The sequence below is a fragment of the Coturnix japonica genome, chromosome 2 (assembly GCF_001577835.2).
Source record: "Coturnix japonica isolate 7356 chromosome 2, Coturnix japonica 2.1, whole genome shotgun sequence".
Taxonomy (NCBI): domain Eukaryota; kingdom Metazoa; phylum Chordata; class Aves; order Galliformes; family Phasianidae; genus Coturnix; species Coturnix japonica.
In genome coordinates, this window is record NC_029517.1 from 71,989,520 (window position 1) to 72,012,614 (window position 23,095).

General features: G+C 39.6%; 1 protein-coding gene across 4 annotated transcripts in view; it reads left to right on the forward strand.

The window, feature by feature from the left end:
- NFATC1 (nuclear factor of activated T cells 1) overlaps nt 1–22,072 on the forward strand; it is a 111,900-nt gene extending 89,828 nt beyond the window's left edge. For all 4 annotated transcript variants that reach the window (XM_015854787.2, XM_015854791.2, XM_015854793.2 and 1 more), the window contains one exon: nt 19,528–22,072. In XM_015854787.2, the coding sequence (XP_015710273.1) occupies nt 19,528–19,577 (50 nt within the window). In that variant the 3' untranslated portion in view covers nt 19,578–22,072. The remainder of the gene's footprint in view (nt 1–19,527) is intronic.
- The last annotated feature ends 1,023 nt before the right edge of the window (nt 22,073–23,095 follow it).

Here is a 23,095-nt window from a genome sequence, read left to right on the forward strand (position 1 = left end):
ACTGCGGGCTCATAGCTTGACCATCTCTGTCAAGAATAGGCTGTTTGATTACCCAGCTCCTGATCTTTTCTCCCCTCTGAGGAGCTAGTGCTGATTGCAAGCAAAGAGGGAACGTGCTTTCCACATGAGGCTTATCACTGGGCTGGGAGGAAGCTTGTGAAAAAAAACAGACCCTCAAAATGTTCCCCTCCTCCTCCTCTATAACTGAAAAGGCCTGTGAAGTCTAAATGGTAAAAATACTCAGAAACTATTGGTAATTAAAAAATAAGGAAACTATGGACATATTCCTTGCTAACCAGCTTGGTTGGGTTTGTCTGAAAACCAGAAAGCTGGCCCAGTCTGCTGGCTTGGCTTGGTTGGTTGGCCTTCTTTCCATACTTTCAAGCCTACTACAAGACAATTATCAGGCAGTGAGATGGTCCTGAAAGTATATAAAAATCCTGGACTCTATTGGCCCTAAGCACATGAATATGTGCATTTGAATGGTCTTGGGAAGCAATTATACAGACCAATAAAGTGTACAGTTAGTTAGTGGACTAAATTCTTTCATCTTTATGTAGTTCTGACTTGTGTTTCCAAGCATCATGTTTGTAGAAGAACATTCCTCTCATTTTGCCTTTGCCCAAATATTTTTTCTACTTAGTTTTAGCCTTCTGCATTCATATGGGAATGCAGAAGACAAGATTTATTCTTTGTGTCTTTGCTGTCCAGATTTTTCTTGATGTTAGCTTTCTGTGGGAGCTAAGGCAAAGATTTATTCCATTTCATACCTGTTTTGATATCTTTGTGGATCCAGGATAGATATTGCAATAGACATAACTAACCAATTTTGATAATCTGGGAGTAGCAGTCAGCTCTTTTTCTAGTACTTCAGGGAAAATAAGTATTACATTGCCATCTTGTGAATAAATTCTTGTGCAAACTACTGAAGAAGTAGAAAAAAAAGCCTTCTGGGGTTATGGGTGAAGCCTCCAAAAATGCAAAAAGGCAAAATATTTATTTAAACACCCATTTCTATCCTGTATATGCAAATGCATAAACAAACACGTAATGTGTGTGTGTGTGTGCATATGTATACATAAGTGTGCACATATACAAGGGACTTCTCTGAAAGTAATGCCTCTCATTTTATTAGGTTGACCCACGATGTCAGAGCCAGATGGTGGTAGTATAATAGTAGAGGCTGAACCTTCCTGCCAGTATTCCATTACGATTTATTGCTGTGTGACAGACGACAGCAGAGGGGCAGTCTGACAAAATGGCATCTGACATGGAAGCATGTGTGAAGCAAATATATGTCATTGAATTCCTCCATGGAAAAAACTGCACCCATGGACATTCATCAATGCCTGCTGAATGTTTATGGAGACCAAACAGAAGGCATGAGCAGAGTGAGACAGGAGTGGTGCATTTCAGCAGTGGTGACAGCTACAGCGGGTCACCTCCTCAGGTGCAGGTTTTTTAAAAGTGCAGCATGCAGGCTCTGGTGAAAATGCATAGCTAATGGTGGTGACTATGTTGAAAAAGTGTTTTGTAGGTGAACGTTTGCTCTATCCAATAGTGTTATTGTGCTTCCTATATCCGTTGTGGTTTCCATGGAAATAAATAAGAGAAATTACTTTTGGAGCAACCTACGTTGCATACATATGCAGTATGTAATGTGATATAAGACGTAGTGTGCTAATTCTTTTGCCTATTTTAAGGTGTGTTGTCTGAGAGTTCATGAGAGTTGGTTGAGAGACACTCATGCAGGTGACTCTTAAGTAGGACTTCTTAGAAATGTGAGGTCAAGAGGAGAAGCCCACTCTGTGGGACTTCCATTGTGCTCAGTTTCTGAACTGAAATGCCCTTTGCAGCTCTGAAATCTGGCTCCATACTGTTGCATGCTTCTGAGCTGCAGTTGTCACTGTTGATGAATGATTTTCAGGCATTTAAGTGTTTGTTATCCAGCTATTCTTTTTGGAAAACTGAACCAACTGATCAAGAACTCCTCTCTCTTAGCTGGCTTTTTTCCAGTCCTAGCTGTGTTCCACCACATTCCAGGCTGCGCTTGGAACTCAGCTAGTTGCTTGAGGGCTTTCATCTCACTGCATCTGCATAAGCCTTAACTACTTGTCCAGGCAGCTTCCCCTTATAGTGGTATGTCTTTGGGTTAGTGGTATTCAGAGTCTCAAATGTGGTAAACTAAAGTACTAATGATGAACCAGCTGTCCTGAAGTTGAGGAATAAGGTTTTGGAAGGACACGGCAATGTGAAATCATCTTTTGCAACAAAGGCAATATATACGCATTGACGTGGGGAACACACACAGGAAAAGGGAAGCTTTCTCATGACTCCGTGAAATGGTTAGCACACATTTGAAAGTTACAGACGTATAATATGTCTGTGAAACTACTTGGTGAGATACCTAGGACAAAAGAAGGCTTGAGAAAAAAGATAAATGAGAGGAAAGTCAAATACAGCATGATTGTTCAAGGAAAAACAAAAAAAACAAAAAAAAAAAAGAAAAAGAAAAGTTGAATTTTGGAAGAAGAGGAGAAAAGGGGAGTCTGTATGTGAGAGAAGTTTGTTTAAAACTGAAATAGTAGAAATGAGTATTAGTAGCCCAGGATTTGAGTACCATATGGAAGTATATTTAAAGTATGCTCTGTTTTGCCTCAAAATAATTTACCAGCTGAGAAGAATGAAAGGAAATGATGAAATAAGCATTAACCTTAAGCAGGTTAAATGAGACCTAAAACAAAAAAAGCTCATGAAGCAGCAGTCTGATGTCAATACTGGTCTGCAATGAGGTTATTACACTGTATAGGGGCAGCTCCACTGAGGCATTTCCATGGGAATTATCTCTGTCCTTTATTGCCAGGGAGCCAGCTTTGGAATTAACACTGAGTGGAGAGAACTCCTGCAGGAAGCCCACAAATCCTCAAAAATATGGTAAAATACAAGGGGATGCTGAGTACTCTTCCAGTAGATGCAGTCACACCACCTGAACTTAGTGAGAATCTTTTATATTAAGACTTCTTTAAAAACATAGCAGGGCATTCTTAAAATAAATGAACAAACAAACAAACAAACAAACAAATAAAATCAGAGAAAAAAAATAGAGAAAGAACTTTTCATTGTTTCTTCCCCCAATAGAAATTATGCAGAGAAAATAATATTGCTAGAAGGAGTGAAAGTGATTGGTTTTTGACAAGGCAGAGAAGGGTTTTTAAAAGTTTATTTTCAAGGTTATATGATTGAAGAATAAAACAGGAAATCCCCTTACTTTGCAACCTTAGAAAGATGGCATGAAAATTACAGTCAGGATGTGATCAAAATGCCATGAAAAAAATTTCCATTGACTTTGATGGATGTTCTAAAACAGGACGTGTTAAATCATGGGAAATAATAGCAAGTAAATTAACAGAAGATTCAAAACACATTATGAATTAGTGCATTGAAGAATCAATTAGAGTCAACTATTTAAATAAAGACAAAGTAGTAGCCAAAAAGAAGTTTGGATCTAGAAAAAAATTGAAACATCTGCTGAATTTTCCAGAGCTATATTTAATATAGACTTGGGAAAAACACCTGGACTGAATGGCATCTCATCAAAAAATTATAAGTGTTTCCAGACCAAAATCACTCGTATACTTAGAAAAAGTAATAATAATTTACTCAAATAAAAGAGAAAATCCCTCTCTCATCTCATCCCTACCACTGGGTTTCCTTATGGGAAGCATCAACATTTTAAACCAGAGCAGCAACCAAATGTAACTGTTGATCCAGAAGTTTTCAGTTGATGATTAAGGTCTAGTTCCCTAAGAGCTTTAGTGAAAAGCTCTTGCTGAGGAGAAACACCCCAACAGGTTAGAAATCCCCACGTCTTAAATGATCGCAAGAATTCTTCCAATTGTCTAAGTATGAATAGTTCTCAGAAAATGGAAAAGATATCTGGATTGCACATTGCTCCTGCAAAATGAAAATCTTAGTGTGCGAAAACTTTCAGTTATTCTTGATAGAGACAACTACAGTAAATCAGCATTTGTACATTGGGATGCAGTGCATCTGCACTGATTTCTACCTGTTCATAACTAGTACTTATTTAAGAATGAATGTTCTGTCTGCAGCGATGGTTCTCCTAGCTACCTCCTCACTTGAGATTACTTCACTTTTAAGTACAAGCAGGCATTTCTGTGTAGCTTTTTTCTTTCCTTTACAGACTTGTATTTGTTTCTCATATGCCAGCAGAAATCACTAAAGTAAATTAATTTGTATGAATGGGTTTCATGAATTTCATGGTATACTAAAAATTAATTCCTGGTTTGTAGAATAAGAAAAAGTAGAGCTTTTCCAAAAGATTTTAATATTTGGCTATGATCAGTTGCATAAAATGAAACATTCTTTCATACGTGTCTAAAGTCCAAGTTGCATTACTTGAAGCTATGTGTTGTTTTTTCCAGTCTCATGTCAGTAAATAATTGTGATGCTGCTCTTGAGTCTGTCTCTGACCTTTACTGTGGTTGCCCTTTTATGAACAAAAGCTGAAAATTCATGACAGATTAATCTCTTTCTGTGACCTGATATAGTCTAACCTAGTTCATCAATCCTATTCCCAAATTCCTTGACAAGTTTGCCATTAATATACTCTTGCATATGTATTATAGCATAGCCATAACAGTTTTTAAAACAGAATTGGGCAGTACCTCACCATTTATAACTTCTTGTACTTTCTCAGTTGAAATGCAAATTTGTTTTTTTGTATTGTTGACTGTGTTTCTTTGGTAAAAAAGAAATGTTTGTAATAGATTAAGGTTTTATGAGTTTAGGCTAGAAAGAGTTGTCTGGTATGTCTAAACTTGGCCACTTCATGTAATTCTAAATGTTTCTAACAGAACATGAACCAGAGATTAGTTGTGTTTTAAGGAGCCTTTTGTAGGGGAGGGAAGAACTGTGTAGCAAAACATCCTTTTAACAAATGAAAATTGGCAGATGAACTATTCATTCAAGCTAAGCAAGAGGAAGAAAGATTTTTAGGCCTAGAGACATGATTTAGAACCTGCAGGGCTCTATGGTTAAAGTACGCCAGCATGTGTATGCATTAAAGCCAACACAGTGAAGTAACTACAGAAAAGTTGTCTTCTTCCAAATCAGAAGTACTTCTTGAGAATCAGAAATGGGTCTCCTGACATCAGAAATTGCACGTGATTCAAAAGAAGACAACTGATCTACTTTCCTTTTTTGCATATCAACATGAAAACAATTATTTAATGTAGATGGACAGTAGGGGTAGATGATCTTGGAGGTCTTCTCCAACCTTGGTAGTTCTTTGATTCTGCAGTTTAAGTGATAGTTAAGGGATAATCAGAAAAATGGCATATTTGCATTGCAGTGTGTGGTTCTTTCCTGCTAAGCCTTCAGACCTGTACCCTGTATTTCTGTAGATTTACTTCACATGCCTGCCTGTGTTTACTAAGGGCTTGATGCAAAGACAATTAAATCAGTAGAAATTCTTCTGTGCTTTTTGGATCAACCTCCTATTTTCAGACAAGTTAACCTATCATTTAATGTTCTTTAAAAAGTCTTATTCAGGAAGAAAAAAAAAAAACAACAACAACAAAAGAACACCAGCATATAAATGAGAAACTCTAATTCTGGGTCAAAATGTAAAGGCTCCAAAGCTGTTGCAGACACAAGTTGTAGTTCACAACAATAAAAGATTTTATTACATTAAAATGTAAAGGTTAACATTGATACAATAATCTGAAATGCTGTCTGTATCATGTATGTAGTGTGACTGACTTGCAAAGGTTTCAGGAACCCTCACCGGGCTCCTCTTGGTTGTTTGGGTGTGCTAATATTTAAAGCAGTGTTTGTGTTGGTTACATGGTGTAAGCTGAAGGGCTCAGAGAGAGCCATGCTCTCACACTAAATAGGGTGTAATATAGGGTATATTGGGGATGAATGCACCACACCTGTTTCTGTCCTCCTTTACACCGGTAACAAAGAGACGTTTTTCTCCTGGAGTAAGCAGTTACTAAGCAATTGTTTCACAACAATATCTGGCAAATAGTTTAAAAGTTCTGCCCAAACTTTGTGCATTGCAGAACAGGTCAATTGGTGCCTCTACAGAGGTCTCCCGAGTTGCTGCACTCATTTGTGCTGCAGTCCATCATGAAACAATGACAACACTGAACCATGCATTCTCTGTGGAAAACTGGATAATTTCATCAGTTTTCCATTTTCTGTAATGTTTGTCTCTGATGTGGGGGCTTTCTTTATGTGCGCAAGGCTTTCTATTGCAGCTATCCATAGATAGCCACGACAAAGAGAAAGCATGAAAGCTTCTAGCACAGGACATTCATCCTGGCTTATCTGGCCCTTGGAGACATTAGCTAATCGAGGCCCGATACTCCATACAATAGGACAAGTGCTGTAAAGCTACCTCTGTTATCCCAGTAAACATGGAGACTTATCATTCCCATGACCATTTTACAGGGATTGTTTTGTTCTGACAACAACATCCACAGCCTACAGTACTATCAACTCTTAACAATGAATCTGATGCTGGCTGTTCATGTTATCAGCTCCCTAATAACTGTCTCTTATTTTTTTCTCTTTTCTTTTTTCTTTTTTTTTTTTTCTTTCCCACCCCATTTGTGAGAATTTGTCCCCTGGAGCACTTCTCTATCAGCCCCATGCAGCTGCTGTTATTTTAGATATGGCAGGAAGTAGGTACCGGAAAACAGCAAGAGCTCACAGCACTCAGAAAAATCTAGAAATTCCTCTGATTTGCTGAAGGCTCTGGCTCCAATCAAAGGCAGTTACAGAAATAAATAAATAAATAAACAAGCAGGGGAGTGCAGGAGGAAGGCCTGAGCAGCCAGCCATGCTTGGGCTGCATGTGCCAGCCATCATATTCTGTGAGGTGCTGGGGAGGGACAAGCCCCTTGTGCAGCCCAGCAGGCACATAGCCTGCACAGGGATACAGCTGGTACATGAGCAGCACCTGCCTTCACTGCTAGAGAAACCCCTTGCTCCCAAGGAGCTGCATCCTTACTGCTCAGCCACCCCTGTGTTCTCCTGCTTGTGTCCTGTGTATGCTTACAGCGGAGTGGTTTCCCCTTTGTCTGGTGTGCTCCCATGAATGCTTTTAGCAGTGCTTAGGAAGGGGTACCAGCCAAAGGGACTGATGAAAAGTCACTGGAGCAAGAAATTTACGTCACCGCTACTATTATTATTATTACAGCTACTATTATTATTATAATTGTAAAGCTCAGAAAGGGTAATTCTTAGCTGCTAGGCAAAGACAGCTGCTAGGCTAGCCACATTCAATACCTTCACTTTTCCAATCAAGCTAACTTTGGAGATGACTTCCAAATAATAATAAAAAAGAAGAAGAGGAAATGATAAAGAAAAAACACCTCCTAAGCTTTCAGTTCATCTAGAGGCTTAAAAAAACGACCACCAGTACCACCACCACCCCACCCACAGTGACACACACAGATAAAACACTACCTTCACGACTGGTTTTAATAAGTAAATCTTACTCTGACACAGCAGATAAGGAGGAAGATTTCTGCCCACAGACATCTCACACCATTAGCAACCTAGTTAACATCTGTAAATGTTTTAGGGAAAGAAATTATACTTTGAAACTTTTCTGTTTTAATTACAGTCTCCAGATGAAATTTGTTAGAGCAGGGAAATGTATCCCATAGCGACTGATGTCAATAGCAAGCAGTCCCTAAAGCCAGCCAGGATTGGGAAAGCCATGCTGTTTGCTGCTCTTGGCACTGCTCCCTGCTTTCACAATGTCAAACTTAGAACTGCCTTTATATGCACTTTCCTTTTTTTTTTTTTTTTCCACAGTAGCTGTTGCCAGCAAGCCGTAAACTACTGTATATCACTCAGATTTAAGAACCTAAACTTTAAAACAAATTAAACTCTTGTTGACATTGTAATAAAAATCAGAATAGAATTGAACAGCTCAGTAAAACTGCACTTCTATTATTTTATGGATTTAAGATTGTTTTCTAGGATTCCCAGACTCCCAATACAGCAAAGTTATTTCCTCTTGGCAGATGGCTGGAAAATAAAAATCATTGAATGGATGAAATTATGTGGCAGACACTAGGTTGAAGCCTAAAGGGAGGAAATGGTGTCTCCCCAGTACCTGTAAATATTTGCTCTGTGTCTTGACCAGAGAAGCCTTTCATCCGTGCTTTGGTGGGGGGAAGGGAGGGAGGAAAGGTATTTATTTTGTGAGTTTTTAAGAAAACAGAATTTTTGCCTGTCCAACTCCAGTTTCTAACCAGATGTTTATGTGGCAAACACAGCTCCGACCCACCCTTCAGAAGCTTGTCCAAATGCAGGTATATGCATGCAGCCCCAGAGTGCTCCCCGACACTAGCCTCCAGTTATCTTTTATCTCCCTACTTAGTAGCTAATGTTAGGTATTTTTCTATCGTTGTTTTTTTTTTTTTTTTTTTCCTATTCTGTAAAATGGAAACAGAGGTTTCCATCCGACTGACTGCCAGGTTTCCATCCTTTATAATGTTTCCTCACAAAACAGTTTGGAATGAAAGTATTTCAAAAATGTGTGTAGATGGAAGCTACTGGAGATAATCATTTGTTTCGCGTAACAGCTTTACAGAAGGTGTGGTGCGCTGGAAAGGCTGCTGTGCAGAGTGAACAGCAATCAGCTTGTGCAGCCTTTCATCCAAAACTTTGTTGCAGTTAACGTTTTTCCTTTTGTTACATCACTTAAATGCCCTTTACTGTGTTAGGGCACCAGCCTAAGCCCAGAGACTGAAGCGTGACCTGAGCAAGCTCAGGAGTTTGCGGGGTCCCATCACAGCGTTGTGTCTGAATGCTTAGCCAAATATTACACATCTGCAGGCCCACAGCTGAGTTCAGAGGTTCTCTCTAGTGGTGAACACTGAGCTCAGCACAGCTTTTGTGGCATGAATCAAGCTGCAAAGGGGAAAAGTTTCTCCTTCCCTGGGAATGCACTTGTGATTCTTACTGGACTCCTGCAGCTGTGCCTGGTGTTGTCTGTTGACCTTTCTCTATCAATCCATTCTGAAGAGCAGTTCTGTGGCTTAACACAGTGTGTGGGAGAGAGGAGGAGGAGAAAATATGTTTTGCCATATTTGCAGCTCTGTCACTCTGGGACCACGTGTAAATAAGAGTATTCTTCCAGCTGCTCTAATTTAAGCTGCTTGCTATAGGCAGCTTTAGCATCGAAGCAATATGAGTGTTTAGCAGCTGCCTAAATGTGATAGCTTTCATTGCTGTGTCTCCTGTACTGGACAAAACACTTCATAACACCTTGTTGGTGGTTACCAACTCAGGAACGTCTAGGTTCTCCCTTGGTTCTGCTTGCATCAAATGTTGTCAACCCCACCCAACCTTCCTCTCCCATCATCAGAGTGTGGCTGCTCTGTGAGTCACATCGCATCCATCATTGTATCTTCTTGAGCAAAAAGCCCTGTGAGCTTGGGGCTGTAAAACAGAGCTCAGCCTTTGTAGCAGGCTGTGTGGGAATGTGGCCCAATCTGGGCTCATAACATTTCCCACTGCTCCCAGAGATGCACACAGACACATTATAGATTATAGAGCACCCTAGCATTGCCCTTGCATTGGTACCCACTTTGCTAGAAGGTAAATATAATGATACTGACATTGGTCTTTCATCTTCACATTGATCTTTTCTGTTCTGCATGCATCTTGAGGTTTGCTGCTGAAATGGTTTATAAAGGAAAAAGGTGCTGATGATGGTGATGATAATGGGGCAAGTAGGGTCCAGTTCCTGAAAAACCAAACACCCTCCTTACTCAGAATCAGACCAGATACACTCTTTTGTATCTTTTAACATGTCTCCAGGATGTTTCCAGTGTTGAGGCTCAATGCTTCTCCCACTGACTAATGTCTGTCAGACTTCGAGGTTGATTCAGTGGAAAAGGAGCTGACTCTTTCAGTGATTATCTGCTGTGGTCATGCCCGTGCATGACCCCAAGGTGTCATTCTTCCCTCCAGTTATTATTTCTTTGCTTTATTTGAACATGAGTAAAAAGTAGTGCAGTGTGGCTTATTTTGGAGGATTCCAAATGATCACAAGGGGCCACAGTATTATTCCATAAAGTCAATTTAAGAGCATATGTGCACATCCCATTTGTTTGATTTAGAACTAGCAAAAGTTTCAGTAATGTGCAATTACAAGAAACTTAATGACCCCTTTATATTGAATGCAACTTTTCTGGCACCTAATATGCTTTGATGAATTGCTCATGTGCAATGCTGGAAAAGCTTCTTTAAAGATTTATAATTGTATAATCAATATGGAAATTCAGTCTTATTTGTCTTTTTAACACTCTGAAACCAGATTCTGGATCCTCTCTTGCTCCCCTTTTTCCTACTGTACCTCCAGATTTTTTTTCTAAAGCTAATCTGTCATTTTTTCTGAATGCAGAGAAAACCCTTCCTACTGAATCTGAGAAATAAAGATCAATTCTTTTCTTAGCATAACTGTCCTCAGCTGTCTTTGTAGCACTGAGGTTGGAGATTTCTTGATAAGCTCTTTAAACTAGACAGAAAGTTCTTTTCCCAGTGCATAATTTAGATGTAGAATGGAAATGCTAGAAATGATAAACTGATCCAGAAATGGTGAGCAAAGTGTCTCCAAGTGCCCGAGTATGTCAACAGCATCATTGTTTCTCTCAAGCCAAGTGGCGTAAGCTTCATGTGCAACTTATAGCAGCATGTTCCAGAGCCAGCACTGAGGGCTGATCCATGCATGTTGGAGGCCCCCCACCCTGCAGGGAAGGAGGTTCAGCATTGGGGAGGGGATGGTTACCATAATGGGATAGGATCAGAATTATGAGAGTAAAAAGTTGTTTCCTTTTGCTGTGTTTGAGGTTTGACAAATGCTGCCTGAGATGACTGGAGGCTAAGAACAGGCAAATGAAGAATTGCTTTCAATTTCTGTCGATTCTGAATACACTCTTGTCATGCTTTGGGTCATCATTCGTGAGTTTTGAGCACCAGCATCTGACAGTATTATTTTACTGCTGGGCACTAAACTGGAAAGTAACGCTGATCATGACAGTGAGTTCATATTATTGTGTTGCACACAAGAGGGGCAAATTTCTTTTGTTTCTAGCAAAACAGTGTCTGCTTTCCCTTTATTTTTCCTCTGTCATACCCACAAAGCTTCCAGCAATACTGACTTCAGGTTTTGGCTGTCTTAGGTAGTATTTGCATAGTTCTTCTGTCGTGCGGAAATTTTGCGTAAAATGTAAAGCACGTCTGTTTTGTTTCCCTTACAGATGCTCTTAGGAACGTAAACACATAATTTTGGTTAAAATGTGGTCTGTTTCCCAGCCCTTCCCTCATGCGTGCATGTATGTGTCAAATGTGGCTTGTACCATAGCAGGCCTAGTCCTGCGGCCCCTGTGCAGCCCAGACCCCAACAGCTTCAGTCAAGGATAACCTCAGTGAGAGCTACTGAAAAATTCCCTGTAGACTCAGATTCTTTGGTTTAAATGCTGAATGGTGAGCACTTCCATAAAAACAGTATAAGTTTTCAAACCCACTGTTCTGAGAATCACTGCCTCTCTGCTGACTCCTGTGTTGGTTACCAGCAGCCAGGGATTCAGCCCTAAGTATATGCAGAACAGGAGGATATTGGCAGGGTTGCTTATGGGAGACATGAACAGTCCATACCCAGAGTGCAGTGTGATGAGATTCATGCTGAGTACCTAGTCAAGAGCCACAGTCAAACCACTGCCACAGTGTTGTCACCACGCTGCAGTGAGGATCCTCACCCCTCCACAGATCGGTAGCTAAGGGGGATTGGAGGTACTGAGATAAACAAGGCAAAGGACAGAGCAGGTAGGATGTTATTGTCTGTTAAGCACAATACCTTTCATCCTGTCAAGCTTACATTCGTATGGGAGGATCATGCTTTATAAAAAACTTGCTACTTGCTGTCACTCACTTGCTCCACTGTCCCGTTCTCAGTCTCCAAAAATAGCATGGCCTGTGGTGATGGTTTATTATGGTAAAACAGATAAAAATAAGTTTAAGGTTTTAACACATCCAGGACACCTGAGATAATACAAGATCTGACTTCTTGTGGAACATGTGAAGTTATATTTTCCATAACTTCACAGAACTTGTTTTGTTTCAGTTTTAAGTCAGTGAGCACAATCTATAGTTTTGCATTTCAAACTGGCATCTCAGGAATTTGTCTCTCTCCTTTATTTTTTTTTTTAATTCTTAGCATAGTAGTTGATTTGAAATTTGAAGTTGTATAAGGCAACTCTCTTTTTTTCAGTGACTTAAGTAATTTAAGTCTGTATTGTCTGTTGCAACTTATGTGTGTCAGAGAAGAGATGTTTATTAGTAGAGGGTAAGTAGGGACCCAGATAAAAACTACTCATGTGATCTGGATTCTGTAGTGAATTTGAATTCCTCTTAAGTGATGCTAATATTTGGCATTTGTTCTGAAATAAAAGGGCTTACAGAAGCACAGAAGCTTGATGGAGCAAGGTGTGTCATCATTTGTGGAAAAACTTCAGGGCAGTAATTGAAGACATCAAAGTGAATGTCACACTACGTTACTGGTAGCATTATGTTAATGTCAAACTCCCTCCAGAGTTGTGTTTCTGTATCACCATTCATATGCTACATAGTGACAGCAGGTTCAGAGCTGTGCCTAATGGAGAAGAAAACGTGGTTCTTTCTCCAAGATGCTTGTGGCCAGTGAACCATTGGAGGCAAAGCACTTTGGGGTATGTTTGCACTGTGCAACGCAGTACATGAGGATGTCACTGGCCTGGAAGCCTCTGTAGTTGTAAGTCTTGTCTAACACTAATAGATTCTATTGAAAGTCAAAAATTAGACAGTTTTGCTACCTGGACTGCTCCTCTTTTCTGAAGATTGTTCAAATGTGAGACAGAGATATGCAGATTGACCAGAGCCAGGCCATGAAGTTCAAACATGGCATTGCATTGGTTGCTTAGTTCTGCCCATTTGAGCAACGAAGAGTATTATTCACACAGGCTTTTCACACTTGTATCTTGAAAGATGCAGCTGGTATTTTTGTATTTTCCATGATGAGTGCACCAGTCAGAGCAGAGCAGGTCACTTTTTGTTCCTTTTTGATGAGAGAGCATTACATTATTCTGATCTTTTTGCTTCAGTTCTGCTCCATCATGGAGACAGTGGTCTACAGTGGTCACAGGTGCTCAAGAAGTAACAAGGAAAAGTTGATCTGTCAGTTGTGGAGGTGCCTTGCCTGTTCCCACCAATGAGAAACTAAAACTGGTAGATAGTGATAGGACAAGGGGGAATGGTTTTAAACGAAAGGAAGGGAGATTTAGATCGGGGGTAAGTTTTTTTTTACTGAAAGGGTGGTGATGTGATGAAGTGCTGGAACAGGTTGCCCAGAGAGCTTGTGGATGCCCCATCCCTGGAGGTGTTCAAGGCCAGGCCCTGGGCAATCTCATCTAGTGCTTATCTTGCATTTGGCAACCCTGCCTGTAGCAGGGTGGTTGGAACTTGATGATCCTTGCGGTATTTTCCAACCCAAGCCATCCTTTGATTCTATGAAAACAGCCTGAATGAAGAGTGCCTTCATAGCACTGAGTGTACACCATCATTGTCTGGTAGAAACAAGCAGATGTGCATATGCTATTAATCACAAGGAGTCTGCTGTGCTCCAAACCTTTCAGTGCTATTTGGCTTCACCTTTATCACACTACATAAAGAAGAATGCAGTGGAGAACAGCAGAAACTCTCCCAATGAATATGAGCCCTGAAGACTTTCCTCTGGAAACCTCCACTGGACTTCTTTCTTCTCCCAGTGACCTGACAGTCTCTGGATGAATTCCGTGCAGTAAGGGCAGGATGCAAGTAAAGTGTACTATTGAAAAGGAACGCAAGAGCTAAGAGCAGCCCACAGCACCATTATGCATACTCATTGTCCAAACCTCTGTGGGACACTGCAGAAGTGAATTGAAGTCAAAGATGATCTTTGACTTACAGTCTTTGGGGTGTGATATGTGAACAGTTCGAGGCTTATTCTAACCAGACACCAGAGCCTTAATTAAAAAAGGAGAGAAAAGTAATGGGTGAAAGTGGAAGATCCATATTAACATCAGAGTTTCTCTTCCAGAAGCCCCTCAAGATTACTTAAAAGGCGTGGGTCTTTTTGTTTGTTTGGTTGTTGTTTGTGCAATAAAGGCTTCTGTGAATAGAGAGCACTTTTGTATTTCATACAGTTAAGAAAGGACCTGCTTCTTGTTTAAATTAGGCTTTAATCTACCTGGCAAAATGGGAGCTAAAGGAAGGTCAGACTGGAGCGTAGACCACTCCTCGGGACAGTGCAGTAGAGGCCAGTGCTGCCACACTGCCTTTCAAAGCATGGGAGAGGAACACCTGTGGATCTACTAGGCAAACATCATTTCCATGTAAGAATATTGGTAAATTCATAGTGCAGAAGCTCAAGAGTGCAGCCAGAGGGATAATCACCGTTAACAACATGAACAGAGATAGACAGGATGTATTTTCAGAGTGCCAACATTCCCTCCCAAAACTGTAGGCACATTTATTTATAATTGTGGTTTCAATCATGTCTCTCAGTTTACCTTTCTTTTTTTTTTTCAGACTCTTGGGAACATTTCCCTGTAGGAGTATGAAATGACACATGGCTAAGTCTTCCAGACTCTCATCTTTGTATAGCCCAAAGAGCAAAGTAGCTTCTCTCCACTTTTTGCCCTTCTGACCTTGTAACTTCTTTGTTTTCAGTGGTATCAATATCTAAGATGGAAGGCAGAACTGCGTCTCATAGGAACAGTTATTTTATTAAAACCAAAATCCATAAGGCTACTCATAGTCAAATTAGTCATCAGATAGGAGAGCAGAATTCTGTAGAATTTTGAACTTTATCCAGTCATTAGAATCCATGTATAGCCACCAAATGTTAAAAATATTCAATTTCCTTGAAGTTCACATCTAAATTTGGAATCTGGAATTATTCAGATATATCTGGTTGTCCTGTTTTGTGCAGGAACCCAAACTGTCGCATCAGTAAGTCACTGATTTTGCTTATTAGTTAAGCAAAAAATTCCATTGCAAGGGCATTTTTAAGAGAAATTAAACACAAGAAAAAAAAAATCTCCACATTAAACTAAAATGGGGTGTAACAGCTCACCACATCCTGCTATTGTGGCATCTGCTGTTTAGAAAAGGAAAGGTTCCGCTTTCAGACGCCTTGACAGGTAGAGAGGTCACATGTTACCTGCATTTCTCAGCACTATTACTTCTTGATTTTGTATCAGTGGAAAAGCTGAACATGACAATGGAAAATATCAGTTGTGGGAAGGCATTGTGGGGAACTGTAGGTTTTAGTGACAAAAGCAACAATGCCCTTCCTCTCCCACAAGAATAATACCGAGGATTATGAATACTCAGTTTATGTTTTAAAAATGAGTGTAAAAACTTTGCCACCTTATTTTTTGAAAAACATTACACTCATTGAAAAACACAACTACTCTTGGAATAGTACTACTGATATGAATATATCCAAGCACTGCTGGATCAAAGACCAGCATTTGTTTTAGAAAAGAAATTTAAAACCAGGCCAAAATGTTGCTTGCGTTGAGTGCTGCTGTTCTGTGTTTCACACACAATCCTGTTGTAGTGACAGGTTTTTAAGCCAAAACTAGATCATTCAAGGCAGCTGATTCCCTTTGATTTACTTCTTTTTAATAAACATTTTGTTAGTAATGCAGGACCAAAGAGAAAAATATAAATTATTTTCTCTGCACCAACAATATACTTTACCTTTCTTAGTTCTTGGTCCTACAGGACCAAGCAGAGCCCTGAGGATACTACGGGGAAAGAAAGTGATGGATGGCAAATGTAATGCTGAACAGGAAGCAACCAACTTGTTCACATGGCACATGAACGATGCTATTGAGAAGCAAATTTAAAACAAGAGAAAGTACTTTTTCCATCAACACATCCTTCAACTGGAACCCATTGAACCCATTGCTGCAGGAAACCAGAAAGGCCAGAACAGGTTTGGAAGACTATTAGAGAATTTCATGAAAGAAAGACCATCTAAGTTCCCAAGAAAGAAGGACCCAGAGCTCCTCTTACTCCTGAAGCCCTCCAGCACTCAGGTGGCGTAAGGGTGTTAAAGAAAGCATCACTGGAGGCATGCCTGGTTCCTGTGCTCTTTCCTGAATACTTGACTTCTGGCAGTTGTCAGATACAGACCAGATGGACATACAGGATGTTTCAAACAATCAGTCTTTCAGTAACATAATTTCCAAATAAAACATTTCCCTTAACATCCAGCAGGGTTAATTAAATTTAGAGTATAAAAGGAGTAAATTTTCCAGAAATTCACAATTAAAAAAACGTTGAAGACAATTCTGTGTCTAAACTGAAAGTATTTGAGAAATGTAATCCAGATTTTCATGTTATTTTGACTAAAGTGCATTTTTGGCCCAACTTCCTGAAGTGAGAGTGGAGCATCTTCGTGTGAGTGCTGTAGGAGACAGGTTTCATGTCTCAAGATGAGCCCAGAGAGCCTCACCCAATGCACAGCCCACGTGTGCCTGCTGCCTGTTCTGTAGGCTCCTCATCTCTGGAGGCATTTCCTTCCAGCTTCAGGTGCCTTGGTGGGCAGCATGGGGAAGCCCGCTCTAGGCGCACTTCCCCTTTCAGCTCTTGTGTTTTGCACTCTCTGTGAGCAGTTTCCCTCTACAGTATCAGCTGCTTTGCTGAGTTACCTGTTCGCCCACTTGAGGCTTGCACTTTGTCTGTCTATGTGACTTTGTTTCCATTTCACTATTGGGAATTTTTGCATCTGAAGTGCAATGGTGGGTAAAGGGGAAGAAACATCAGTGACCTGTGTCTCAGCCCTGCTATCTGTGAGCCAATGTGGATTAAGTTGATGTTGAGCATACTCATAACTAATCTGACTCTGAGATCTGTCGGCAATGGCTACACTTCAGTTCAACACTGTCATTTTGTAGTGACTGGTGTTGAAAAGTCATCAGATGTTGTTATGTGAGAACACCAAATTTAACTTAGTCATCAAGATTGCAGAAATTCACCTGTTATGAAGTATATAATAAAAATGAACAATAAAGCCAAAGATCCAATCTGTATCCTGTTGGTGTCAATGACCAAATTACAAGTTGATGACAGCTTTATCTGGCTGCTGAGAGCTGGAGAGCATGAGCAGTGGACCAAGGCAGGTGGGCTCCCAGATGAAAAGTCACCTCTAGAGTAAGTCATGTCTACAAGGCTTGAGTGCCAGACAATTCATCTGAGGACAGCTAGCGGGGCTGGAAATGCTGCCTATAAGGGCCTAAGCTGGTTTTGGTGATGGACTTCCAGCTCTTAGGTGTTTGTGTCACCAAGTTGCTTCCAAAATACTTTTTCTAAACGCTTTAGCAGGGACAATCTTGTGCTCTTAGTCTGGGGAATATTATATGTGAGAATTTTATTGAACAAATCTAGAGCACCTCAGCTTATGTCCAAGCATTTAGCCTGAGATTTGAGATACCTGAATGCAAACGCTGTCTGTGGTAGTGATCACCTCTGTTTCTCCACCTGCCTGTCCACACAGTAGTGATACTTTACTTTCACACTGTATAGAAACATTGTGAAAATTTGTTATCTAATGTCTTTAATCATATACAGAGTCTGATAATTGCCCTGAATAGTATCCTAATTTTATTTGGTGGAACAGAAATCAGTAACTTGGTGCAAAGTTAGGAAAAAATGTACTACTGACTGATCCACATGAGGATTTGTTTTTACTGTTACACTCAGCACAAAGATATCACTGCAAGTTTTGCTTCGTACCCAATGTTAGTTTGAGAAGGTTATCAAATAATCTATCTGTACAAAAGCATCATGGAAGAACTGTCCCACAGAAAATGTGCACTGTTTGCATTCAAGGTAAAGATTCAGTTCAGAAAGCTGTCTGACACCTTGCAGCGCATAAGTGGGGTGGCATTTCTTGCTGTGTTCGGATGGCAGGGCAGTCTTTGTCACAGAGAATGGCTGGTTGCTTAAATTTGCTTCCCCTGTTCAGCAATACTAAAGATAAACTCTGCAACACTCTCCTGAACTGCTTTGTCTTTACATCTCATTTTCATGGTGCTCTTAGTCTGCTGCCATAAATATGTAGTTAGTTACAAGTGCAACTAATATTTCCTTTCTAAGTATGGCATTGGCAGAAGTGGTTGCATTGGCCAGGAACTGTGACATTAATCCTGATTGATTCATGAGCTAAAATAACAAAATAGGCAATATACATATATAAAAATATATGCATATAGATATATAAAATAAAAAACAACCACTTGTTTCAGGAAGTTGGTTTTAGGCAGGCTTGGTCTTTTCCCGTAAACAGATGGACTTATCTGGATGGCTGTGAACAGCAGCCCCAGGCAAAGGAAAACTCGGGCTTTTCCGTGGCACTTCCATGACGTGAGCATGTGTTTCCCACTCCCAGCATCTCTCACTCAGAAGTGGTGATAGCATTGCTGATGGCATTTCATCTATCTTCATGTAAATCAGGTGGTGGCAGTCGTTGCAGGGAGGTGGGGTGGAAATAAAAGGGATGATGTGTAGTCCACTGTAGACGACCTTTGCCAGGTTCTGTCATTTCCTGTCCATCTGCCAAAAATCACAAGCTGATAAATGGAAATAATGTGAGTGTGGGAAACTATTGCTTGATGATCTACAGGGGAGGGAGAAAAGAATGAAAGAAGGCTCGTGAATAAAGAAAACATCACTTTATCAGCAAAGATGAAGTCTGACGGTCTGATGCTGTGATAGTGGACCTTGTTGAATCTTTTCTCTAACTCTTGCCAAGGGTTTTAATGTTCTCGCTCTTCCTACCTGTCTGTGCAGATGGGAGCAAAGGCTGTATGTCCATGTGTGCTGGGCACTATGAAAGGGGTTTATGCATTTATACATGTTACCAGCTATGAGGAATGGGCAAGCACACATGAGGTTTTTGTTTTGTTTTGTTTTAATGCTGGCATATAGTAGATGTGAAATCATATCCTACCCAGGCATTGCTGCTCAAATGCCCAGTTCAGCTGACAGCTTTGAGCCATTAGCACATACGATGACTAACGTACGTTCCAAAGGGCTCTTTTGATTCTGTGATTTCCTGTGGTTCTCTCTGTTTTTCAGAGCCAATTCTAGAGGAAATGTAAGTGATTGAAAATGTTAAATATGTTTGATGCAATCAATTATCCAGGATGCTGCTGTTCTTGTGATGTCTGGTGTTACTGAGTATTTAGCATGTTAATAACCTTGGTTAATATTGCTGTTTTGCACAGTGATCAGCCTTTACTAGCTGTCTCATGATGTTTTGCTTAATGTTCAGAACTGCACTGAAACTATCAAGTGGATGCAGGTTTGCAGGGCAGTTCTGAAGAGACTCTCCTGCAACACTGTGATGCTAATTGAGTCATTTTTTCCTGTGTTTTTTCTTTGCAGTAAATGAAATTATAAGGAATGATCTTTCCAGTACCAATGTCCATTCATAGCTTTCCATATGGGCCTACTACGAAATCCACACACTTTTGACTTAGCTGGCATGATCAACTCGAGTGCACAGATTCCGAAAGAACTGAAGATGTTAACCTGGTAGCACTCTGATCTTCCACATTACTGAATGTCGGGAACTGAAGATTTACCTCTTACTTGCAAAAAAGTAGTTCCTCAACTTCAACTGATGAAATAGCTTTAAAGAAAATCATCTCAAAAGAAAGAAGGGGGAGTATACTCCAAGACTGCGCGTTTCATGGGACAAAACTAGAAAACTCAGCAAACCCTTGAGTGCTTCTTCCCAGTGCTGATCTTTTCGGCATGGCTCCACTGGAATAGAGCCCTGGAAGTGCCTTATTTTACCAGGTTGTGGCATCAGGGCATTTTAAATAAGCTTTGAATTTGCTACCATTAAAAGTGTTGGTAGATGTAGAGCTTGCATTCTGGAGAGTGACATTGTAAAGACGCTTAAGACTGTGCAGCAAAGTAGGGAGTGAAATCCCTATCCAGAAAGATGTGATTATGAATTCCAGAACTTCTTTGCGTTTGCTTTGTTGTAATGTATAGCCTATTGCCTTATTCTCAGTGCATTTCAAAATCTCTTCATTTGTCATCATCTCAGCTTTCTTTAGCATATTGTCTTTATGTGCTAATGAATCATAGGGTTGTTAGTAGTAGCATGTTAAGATTTTAATTTTAATCTGGCTTCAGTCATAGCACAAGTGAGTTGAATAGCACAAAATAGAAAAGGTTGATGGACAAAAAATTGAAATCTATCTATTACGTGATAGATGAATGTGTATGCATGTACATACATACTAGTATATATGCATATATTTATATATGACAAATAATATAGATGATTGCCTGGTCAGGGCACCGAGTTTAGCAATAATTTCAATTTCTGATAATACATTTCAGATCCACAACAAATATTTCCGCAACTTCTTTTGAGGGTTTGTTGAACCTAAAGCAGGTATGCATTTTCTTTCCTCATGCAGTTAAGCAAGCACTTTACATAGGCAAGGAGGATGCATATAGAATACATGTTATTTACCAAATGGCAAATTATGAGTTAAAGTAACTGTAAATACCAGTATGGAAGAGTGTAAAATATTTGTTCAGTTATAATATTATTATTCCGCAGAAGCCTTATAATTCTCCGCTACATGTATGAATAAGAATATTACCAAAAAACCACGAGGGTTTAATATGAAGCGCTGTATAGTGTGTTTTCAGATTAGCTAATATCTTTGAAGCTACAGATAGGCATGTAGTGTAGCCTTCAACATTGTATTTTTTACAATTAACTGCTTATTATATAAATAGCAACAACGTATTATTTCTTATAACCAAAAATAAAAATAAATAAAATATAGCATGACTTAAATTAAAGAATGTTTAACATTAATATTGTGCCTTAGGAATCCGTGCCCCCTTCTGGAACTAGGCCTGAACTACACCTCCGTGCTGAGGTGACTCATTAACCATAACACAGTAAAGATTTAACAGGTTTCACAAAAAGGTGAAACCCTATTAAGCATTTTAAAACATTATTCTGCATAATTATGTCTTACTTTCTTTATTAAAATAAAATTTAAAAAAAAAAAAAGAAAGCCATATTTATCATATTTGCACATTTCTGTGAAGACATGAGAATATAATATGGCTATATGTACATAATATGCTGTTATTGGTCCCTGTAATAGTCTGTTATTGCTCACCTGTTTAATCCCAGTTATTTACCCTGTATTTACCATTGTAGACGTTGCATGAAACATTTCTTATAGGCTGCCATATGAAAAGTAAAAAGCTTGACAGATGTCAGCTTGACTTGTAGCTAGAAAATAGATCCAATAAAGCAAAATGTTTTGCTGGAAGCTAGTCTTAGAGTTGTTCATTTTACATTATCTTGACAAATCTTCCTTTCTCATATAAAATGTGCATTTTTACATCATATACATATATATGAACATATAACTCCATCTCTTCTATTTGAAGCATCCTTCTGCATCCTACTAATAGAACCATCGTAGTATGGAAGAAAAGTCTCTTGTCAACACACTCTTCTTTATCCCCCCCCCCTGCATTTAAAGACATTGCTGCCAAGGAAAGAAATTGATATGTGATATAATTATCAGATTTCATTATCTAAGGTTTCAAAAATGTCGACAAAGTATGCATGGAGGAATCTTTGGTTATGCCAAAGCATTTTATTTTTCATTTGCATAAATACCATGGGTGAGGCTTTTTTGGTACAGAACAACACACACACATCCTCCATCATGTTTGCATTTCAGCAGTAATTTTAGCAAAATTTTCAATTGTTTGGTTTGGATACGTTGCATCTCCTTCACCTTTATTTTTATTTTCCTCTTTAACTATATAAAAAAAACAAAACAAACAAAAAAAACTTGTTACCTTTAAGTCTGGATAATGGAAGATTATGCATCTCTTGTATATGTATGCATAAAATAAAATGAAAGCAAAAATATTTCCTGTATGAGACTATCTTGTTTTCAAACGTGTGCTATGGTTGTTGCTCTCAATTTATGAAAACACTTTTCACTGAACCCTTTTGAAAACAAAGCAAAACCAAAAAGCCACAATGCTTTGACTGTAAGCACAGCCCTTACAACTGTGTTCAAAAAGTCTTCTGCCATATATAATTCAGACTATTAAAAAGAGCACTCTGGATGAATTTGAAGTGGGAAAGCAAGCTACCTTATGCAGCAAATTACTTGCATCTATGTAGACTGCTTGTACAACAATTTCTCTTGCTCCCCCTTGAACTATTTCTGAAATGTGTGGGTTGCTAAGGGTGGGCTTTGGATCTGCATTCTTCAGTGCAGCACATTCAAGAGACATTTTGGTTAGGCTGGAGGGAGGGCTGCTCACAGATGGGCAGAGAGGGATGACTGGCTTTGAGGTGCGTGTGACCAGTGTGATGTGTGACACTCACTGAATTCCCTTCTACACCATGAAAGAAGGCGCAAATGTGTATTTAAGTCTTTGATGAACAAGGACCTTCCTCTGCATTGCATTTGTTTTCCTGTGAGTATAGGGTGACACATGTTGCTCGCTCTATCACACCAGGCTTCAGTGAGTCTACTGCCGAAACCCTCCTCCCTTTAGAAGAGACATGTGCTCCAAACCTCTTCAAGCTCAGATACAGCCCAACTCCTTAGACATCAATCAGAATTCTCTGCTTCCCTGTTTGCAGGTTGGAAATAGTGAAATTGCTCCTCATGTGGACAGCATGAGCCTTGTTGTTGATGAGGTTCCTGGAAAAAGAAAAACACTGAAAATGCTGTCACACATTCTATGTATCTTCCAGAGACAGTGGCATCCTTTATACCAGAGCAAAATGTCTGGTCACATGCTGAATTCATTTAAGCAACATACTTCAGACATTGTGCTACCTGGCTTCCTGTGAGCTTCCTCTCATTTCAACAAATCTCGTCAAAACACAGCAGGCCTAAGCATGGCTGCGTTAACCACATCTTGACCAGAGCTC